Source organism: Emydura macquarii, unplaced genomic scaffold, assembly GCF_026122565.2.
Source record: "Emydura macquarii macquarii isolate MOO-44397 ecotype Brisbane River unplaced genomic scaffold, CSIRO-AGI_Emac_v2 contig_1146, whole genome shotgun sequence".
Classification (NCBI taxonomy): domain Eukaryota; kingdom Metazoa; phylum Chordata; order Testudines; family Chelidae; genus Emydura; species Emydura macquarii.
The window spans coordinates 22,772,473-22,781,191 of NW_027131283.1; the positions used below are offsets into that span (position 1 = coordinate 22,772,473).

Consider the following 8,719-nt stretch of genomic DNA (forward strand, 5'->3'; position numbering starts at 1 on the left):
ATATATAACATACTGGGCCAACAAGTGAGGAATTGTGCAGTATGTTAATGACACAATCTGATCAACATTTAAAAGAACTTAAGTTAGAATATGTACAGCAGATATATGGATTGCAAAATAAAAACTATGCAATAACTTGTGCCAGCCATAAATAAAAGCAAACCAGGATGATCCTCACTAGAGCCAATATCCATTTCAGAGCCATAGTAAAATCATAATACCTTTTTCCTATACATGATGTCAGGACACTACGCATACACATTATCAGGCACCACATGGCTCATGGAAGAAATACACTTTTGTGTTCAGAACACAGAGAAGGTTCTGAACCGTTATTTTTGTGTCTAGGGATTGTGTATGACTAAGACTATTTCTGTAGTAGATTTATTTATCACCAAGGGAGGAGGGGCAGGAATGTTTGTGATCCAGTGAATTCAAAACAATATATGGCATACACTGAAGTGTAGGTGGTACAACCTTGTGGTCAGAGCAGGGATACAGCCTAGTAGTTGGAACAGAATCAAAGGCAGAACCTGAGGCATGGTCAGGAGAGAAGCCAGTAGTCAGAATTTCAAGGAAGGCAGCGACTACAACAGAAGCGGCACAGGTTGGAACAAGGGCTGATCAGGAAGCAAGTCTGGCAGAGTTGCAGGCATGGAACACGTTGAGCCACCATTGTGCTGCTGTTACTACAGGGATAACAAGATGATCTGTTGTCCCTTCTGACTAATCAGGGAGCACAGTCCTTAGTAAGGGTATATTAGGCCCAGCAGAACTCATTGTGTTACTAGGCAACCAAACTCGGGGGCAACTCAGTTCCTGACATTATCAACCTGACGCCGAACTATGATGGAAAAGAGGGAAACGAGTGATCTAGAAATTGGCAGGAAATGTCACCTTGTGCATGAATGGAAGATAGTCCTACACAATGCAGTCATGCACTATTGATCTGCCTATGCTACATAAGCAAATGGGTAAAATATTTGACTACAACACCCCAGAAACTTCATATTCACCAATGTCATGTAATTGTGATATGTGGTGTACAAGGTATGCCTTGTTTGTTATTTTAAAAGTCTTGATCTGCTAAATATTGATATCCTGTTGGATTGTATGTGCTACATAGTATGTGAAGTTATAAAATATTGTTGTAAATGCTACTAGAATATGTTGCGAGGTGGGAACCAGCACAACAAGCAGCTTTTGAGGTACAACAATGATGTGGCCAGACATGCTAATGGGCCATCAAGGAAAGATTCCACTACCAGGGATTGCCTGCAGCGAAGCTTCAATGTAGGATGTACGTTTACAATGGGGTTCCTTGAAGAATGGGAAGCAGCCATCACGTCACATGCCTGGACTGTTCTAGCAAGCTGAAACAGACTATAAAAGGAGGAGCGTGACATCATCACGGGGCTCTCTTCACCCTTCAACTGAACACCTGAAGGGTCATCTGGAAGACAAAAGAACTTTGAAAAGGGGGAGCCAATGAAGGAGAAGAAATGGTCCCAGGGAAGCATCAACTCAGCCGGTGAGGTGGAATCCAATAATGGGAGGTGTGGTTGCGATGCCCCTTATTTCTTTATTCTAAACAATTGTCAGCATGGAGAACACAATCCTTGAAGATGTACAGTACCTCTTGGGGTCTTGTCTATGGCCAGTTCATCCTTAATCTTCTCCCACAAGCCCCATCTAAACTGAAATAACTGGGCCACCTCATTCCCTTCTCTGGCCATTATGAAGTAGCAGAAGTGAGCTACATAAGAAGCAGCTGTGCTCGATCCCTGTCAGAGTTTCTACAGGGCGGCCTCAGCAGATTGGATGCAGTTGAGGTTGTCGAAGATAGTTATATCACCCTCTGGAAGATATCCCAGTTGGACGGAACCAGAGTGTTGGCTTACAACAGCAGAGAGGCCCTATCCTATGCCAGTCTTGTCAGCAGGATTGCTAGGAGGCCTGGTTGGAAGCATATATCTGCAGTTGGAGCAAGAACAAGGGGCAGCACTGATTCATGAAGTCTCAGAATTTGGAGAGGCTCCCATCTAAGCTCCCAGGAAGAGGGGTGGCTGTCCCAGCTCAGGTGACAGGACAGCCAGACGGGCCTGAAGCACAGCCTTCTCTGCAGGGAGTTGATGGACTTGTCCCTGCAATGCCTGATTCTGCGCGCTGTGCACCTGAAGTGTTCGGTTGTCTGCCTGGAGATAGATCATCTGCTTGAGCAGTGCTGATGCCCCTTTAAGTATGGAGAGCTCCACTGGGTCCATCCTCATTTGTCCCACTTGGGAAGATGGTAGTGGTCGAAGCTAGCTGTAGGGAATCGGTGCCTGGGTAGTCATGACTAACCGTTAGAGTGAGGTGCCTGGAACCAGAACCAGGGTCAGAGTCAGACGCCAAGCCAAAGATCAGAGCCAGAGTCAAGTGACAAGTCGAAGGTCAAAGCTGGAGACAGGGTAAGGAGTTAAGCCAGGGATTGAAGCCAGAGTCAGCGTCAGGGGTAGTGCGTAAGAACAGGGATGTGGAGTGATGCAGGAAAGCAGGAACCAGGAACAGGATAGGGTTTGGGATAAGTGGGGCAGGAGCAGGCAGGAAGGCAGGGCTTAGACAAGTAGCCTGGGTCTGTAATAAGAGCCAGCCAGGGAATCGCCGAACTGCTTAGACAATGTCCTGTTCCTCTTGCTGGGTTAAGTAGTGCTTCCCAGCCAATCGTGCGGGCTGGACATCTACCCTAGTCTGAAGTTTTGGAGGGGGTGAGAGGTTGAGAGCCAGGGCTTGGCTGGCCCTTTTCTGAAACGCTTCGGTAAGCTACTGGGTGGTGGCCATGGTCTGTGTACAGCCTGAAGACCCATGATCCTTGTTTTGAGACCCGCAATCCCTCACATTATCTACTTATGATATTTCTGAAGTAGTCATTACCATTGTACTTAGGTAGCAAATATCTAAATTATAGATAGGTCTACAGTACTGTACAAAGCAACTTCAATTCTGCACCTCACCAATATCCATTTGGCGATTTTTTTTCTTTCTCCCCTTTTCAGTCTCTCTCTCTCTGTCTGCCTCTTCATCACCTACTGGCCACGTGCCAATAAACATCTCATCAATGAGAAAAGTTTTTCACAAAAGACAAGGTGTGCATTATGTTCTGGAAAAGCTGAGGCGTGGATGCAGTTTGGTCTCTTGCAATAAGGAGTTTCATAACCAAGAACCTTATTGCCATGAAAGTTTTGTTCTCACTAGCATTGCTTGTTAACTTCCACGTCAGCTGTGGATGCAACCAGCTAGAAGAATACTGCAGAAATATGACCAGGAGAGGAAATACCAAAGATATTTTTGTAGCACTTTCATTCTTTTTCAGGCAATTCTTGGGACTCAAAGTCTTATGGTACAATAAGAAAGTTCAAATTATGCAACTTATATGGGAGCAAGAATTTAGGAAAGAGTTCTATGTCAAACAGCTTTAGTAAATAAGTTCTCTTAAGAAAAGTCACATTAATTACAGGTGTTTAAGATCATGAAAACTCTGCAAAAAGACTGTTATTGAGACAGCTGTTATGTCCTCTCCCCAGAGCGCACTGATTCCCTTTGCTGTTTTGCTGCTGTTTGCTGCTGACGGAACATGAATGTCGCATGGGAACCCACAAAGAAAAACAGCATCCATCGGTATATTCCCTGAACTCTGTCTTACGTTCTGCTCATTTTTCAGGGATTTAAAAAATATTATTAAGCACCTGTCAACTCCCACTTTACACCAACCCTAAACACAGAATTTATTTTTAAAAGTCACTTTTAATCTGGGAGAAAAGAAAGTGCTAACACAGGGTGTGGCATTGCACATTCAGGGCAAAATGGTAGATTTCCTGAACAATAAAGTCTGAAAGACAGCGGGCCAGATTCTTCAGTCTGGTTTGTCTATATAATTGTAACGAGCACAAAGTGGCCTTAAAGCAATGGTACTCAACGAGGGGTACCCATAACCCTGGAGGTACGCAGTAGTCTTTCAGGGGGTACATCAACTCATCTAGATAATTGCCTAGTTTTACAACAGGCTACATAAAAAGGATTAACAGTCAATACAGATTAAAATTTCATACAGACAATGACTTGTTTATACAGCTCTATATGCTATTCACTGAAATGTAAATACAATATTTATATTCCATTGATTTATTTTATAATTATATGGAAAAAAATGAGAAAATAAGCAATGTTTCACTAAGAGTGTGCTGTGAGACTTTTGTATTTTTAGGTCTGATTTTGTAACCAAGTAGTATTTAAATAAGGTGAACCTGGGCATACACAAGATAAATCAGGCTCCTGAAAGGGATGCTGTAGTCTGGAAAGGTTGAGAGCCACTGCCTTAAAGCCTGTGGAGATGGCCATTTTAGAGTTCCCTTTAAACAAGGACGTTTTGCATTGACATAAAGCTGACGGGGTATCATAGATACCTCCTGCATCAACTGCCCCCACCCGACAGTGCCTGGCATAAGGAGAGGGCGGGAGCAGAGTGGGGTAGGTCAGAGTTCCATTATGTCCAATCTTACACTGGTTTAATGTCTATGTGCAGAAATAACTTGCACTGGAGATGGGCAACTCCAGACCGGGGAGCTACAAGCAACTCCCTGCAGCTTCCATCTCTCATCAAGCCCTTCATGTCTAAGGAAACAAAGGCTAGTATAACCAGCCACACTTCATTCCTTCCCGGCTCCTCAGGGTCAGGGGTATGTCAGGGGCAGCAGGGAAAAGGAGGGGATGTTCTGGAGAGGGGCACTTCCAAGGGAGCATTCTAGCTGGCATAAATTAAATTAAAGAAGCCCCTGTCTGTTCTGACTTGCACTAGAGCGAGTTTGGGTCCCCAGCCAGCCCTGGCTTAGAAAGGTGGACTACAGCCATCTTTGCTTCATGCCTTCAGGCTGAGTCAAGCTGACGATTAAGCCCCAAATGTTTATTTATTGCATTTACTCAAGGTGTAAATGTTGATTGTTGTTCATTGACCACTTGAGAACACTGTTAAACAAGCCATCAGATGGTAGCAGTTTTACCAAGCTGGGCTGGTTTTGAATTGTGAGGAGCTTCACGGCTCATTGTCAAGCCTTTGAGAAATCTCCATTTCCTTCCATTGCTGGCAACGTCAGCACCACCGCTTTAATAGAATGCTGATTTCTAGTCATGTAGAAAGGTGAATATGAAAGTAGTTCTCTGTAAATAACGATAGATTTGCAAAATAGTACTGAACTGGGACAGATCTACTGTAGCTCCTGCTGGCTCAGCCAAGAAGAGATCCCATAGTCACATAATAGAGCAGTAGCTTTTGAACTAGTAATTGGGTTTGATTCCCAGCTACAATAATGTGCATGATACATAAACCGTGAGACCGACCACCAGAACGGGGAATCCAGTCTCTGGTTCAGACTCCTCTAGTGTCTATCTGACCTCTAACTGACACAACATACACCAATGATATGCAAATGTGTAGACATATACGAATATAACACATTTTTATGAATATTTTATTTATTCCCAGTTTTAAAATGTATTTAATCATTGTTGCCTCTGGGTGAATGTACATAGCTTCATAAACAGTACAAAATCAATATGGCAAATATGAAATAGCACTAGGCCTTTACCACAAGAGATCTTCTCTGCCCCTCTGGCACAAGCCAGCATAAAAACGGTGGACTTTGGACGCGACTGTAAAAGAGAACAAACTTAGGCACCACCTTTGCCCTCTTGCATAAATTCCCCACTTTAAGTTCCCGGATGTTCGTCGGGACTACTAAGGGTCTCAGCTGATCTTGGCTATCTTAACACATGGAGAGAGAGGTGATTTCTCAGGTGCAGCTGCTACAACTCAAACCATACATGGAATCAATGAACATTCAAATCACTTTCCTTCCACAGACTTTAATTGTTTATTGACTGGTGTGTCTGAGACTGGCTTGGGTAGCTTGTATGTAGATAAAGATCAGTATTTAGCTTGAGAAAACATTTTGGGCTTGGTTCTGTTTCCCTTCTTCATGTTCAGAATTCAAGAAAGATACTCTCATTGGGGTAAAGGTGGTGTTATTGGGGGCCAGCATGGGGAGTCCATTTTGAAACATGGGCAACTAAATAACAAATTAATGCTTGCATACTGCTCTTAGAGGCTCCAACTGGTACGTGGACAGAAATGATATTGTAGTGTAGCTGGCAAAATGATCACTGCGTATACAGTAACGTACCGGCATAGAATGTACTTATAGTTTGCCAGACTGCTCTGTCACTTCCTACTATCTAGACAGACAGCTCATTAAGATAGCATGCTAATCCCTCAGCAATACTTATCAGACATGCTACAAATGAGTTTCTCCAAAAGCATTTGTACATTCTTGTCAATATTGTCAGTATGTAGTTCTCTATGTGATCTATTCTAAAAGATCTCCAGAAGCAGCACAGGCATCTATTAATGCTATTCCATTCCTAAAATGCCTACCTTGTTAACTAATTATTTGAAGGAAACAAAGAAAGAGTAGAAGAATCTGGTCTGAAGATAGTACCAGTCACAATCAATTTAAATGCTTTGCGAAACCAAGAATAAAATAATCCATAAATGATTGGATTACAAGTAGAATTGAAGTATCCCAGCCAGAAGAAGGCATTGTACAAGTCTTCAGGTGTTGAGAAATTAATAAAGGGATCAGCTATTAAAAGAATGAAAAAAGGGAGCCAACAAAAAACAAACACCCCCATGACTATACTTAAAGTTTTAGTAGCTTTGTTCTCTTTTTTTGTAGAGATTTTGTTTTCCTTTACAGAGACACATTTTATTGTATTGGGCATTTCAGCAATTTGTCTTGCATGTTTTCTTGCCACGGTAAATATGTGAACATAAACACCCACCATCACTGTGCCTGGGATAAAGAACGTTATCAAAGGAGCCATCACTGCCCAGAGCTTGTTTAATATCAGTCCACAGAAACCTCTGCAGTCAATGGAAGCCACATATTCTTCAATGCCATCTATATTCAACTCCAAGAAAACTAGACCAAAGGCAAATAAGAATGGGATAGACCAGCTAACTACCACAAATACTACTGTCACAGGGATAGTAATTTTGATGACATAATGCAGGGGGTCACATACTGCATAGTAACGGTCAACAGAGATAAAACACAGATGGAAGATAGAGGTGGTACACAGCATCATATCACAAGAAGTATGGAGTTTGCAGAAGACGTCTCCAAAATACCAGCATGACTGAATAGACCTGACTATACTGTAGGGCATAACCAAGAAACCGAGTAAAAAGTCCGCAGTTGCCATGGAGCAGATCAGGAAGTTAGTTGGAGAGTGAAGCTGTTTGAAATGAGCGATGGAAACGATCACAAGCAGGTTACCACTCATTGTGAGCACTATAGCTCCCACCATGAAGAGGTACATGGCCCAAAGACTGGTTGTAGACCTTACATTTCTAGCACATGAATTGTTAACAAAGTCAAAGCAATACTGCACATTCTCTGGACTCCAGAGGTTGGATGAGTTCATGACTTGGGATCATCGACAGAAACCTCTTCAAAAGTATAACAGGAGAGCCAGTTCTGGGGGAAAAGGGAAAATAAATAAATGAAGTAACATGACCAATGGCAACATCTACAATCCTGCAATTCAGATTAGTTGTTTCACAACTCAAATTACTCCAGACTTTGACCTGTATAAGAGATAGCAGCATTTGGTGCAACGCTAACAAAAACATGAGCTGAACCATTTACTAAATACTTCTGCATCTTAAGGTGCTCAGCTTTAAAGCATTTTGGATTTTTCTCTTTGGAGTTCAGATTCAATAGTAAGCACTATGATAAGTGATTTGCAAAATGAAAGCCTGAGACATGCGACACTCACCTGTTTTGCACAGCTCTACCTATCATCTCAGACATCTTTGTTCCTAGAGGTACTGCCCATACTGCCAGAAGAGACATTATAGCATCAGGAAACCCAAATTGGTTGATGCTATAATGATTTTAACATACAGCACTTTGTGAAGCTGGCCAGACCTCATGGTAAAAGAGTTACAAAAGCTCACTCACACCCTCCTTGTTTTAACATGCTTGCTGATTGGCACTGCAGAGAAGTTTCTGTTTGTAATATTAATGCACTGAGCTACATACACTCAACACATTCTTGGCTAGGATTCAGAGAAATATAATACCATAGTGTTGTGTAGTCATTCTAGTTTCCTGAACAATCTATACCTCAAACCATTGAAAGATTTGAAAAAGAGGTAAAATGACACCAGTTTAGTGAACTGCTTTAAGCCATTATTATGTATAGCTGTTTTTTTTATTTAAACCAATATATACTATTACAAATATACATGTGTAAGAGGAAGGAAAACATATTTGTTACACTACAGTCTGCATACTCTTATCTACATGCTACTTCTTATGGAAGCAAAGTGATTCACGATTCCTGGTGTACAATGGAATTAAAGCGATGGAGTTTGAAGGTGCCTATATGGCCTGAGAAGGTACATCCTATATGCTAGTGTGTGCATGCACATGTACACATACATAAATGTACACACGTGCTATATATATATATATGTTATTAGAGTTAGGGAGTTTAATGATCATTTCTTCACAGTAGTAAAATATATTCCCCCAGTAATTCCAAGAAGAGGTTCTGCAGGACTCAAGTTGTTCAGGGTTCCTTTTTCTACAAAATCCCCACATTTAATTAGATGCTTAGC

At 42.0% G+C, this 8,719-nt stretch overlaps 1 protein-coding gene across 1 annotated transcript; it reads right to left on the reverse strand.

Moving 5' to 3' along the window:
- Positions 1 to 6,474: 6,474 nt before the first annotated feature.
- On the reverse strand, positions 6,475 to 7,518 carry LOC137152045 (trace amine-associated receptor 4-like). Its single transcript, XM_067546512.1, has one exon. The coding sequence runs from the start codon at positions 7,516 to 7,518 to the stop codon at positions 6,475 to 6,477; it is 1,044 nt and encodes a 347-aa protein (XP_067402613.1).
- Positions 7,519 to 8,719: the final 1,201 nt, after the last annotated feature.

Excerpts from the sequence above, each read along its gene's own strand:
- LOC137152045 (XM_067546512.1), bottom strand. The coding sequence starts at position 7,518 with ATGAACTCATCCAACCTCTGGAGTCCAGAGAATGTGCAGTATTGCTTT.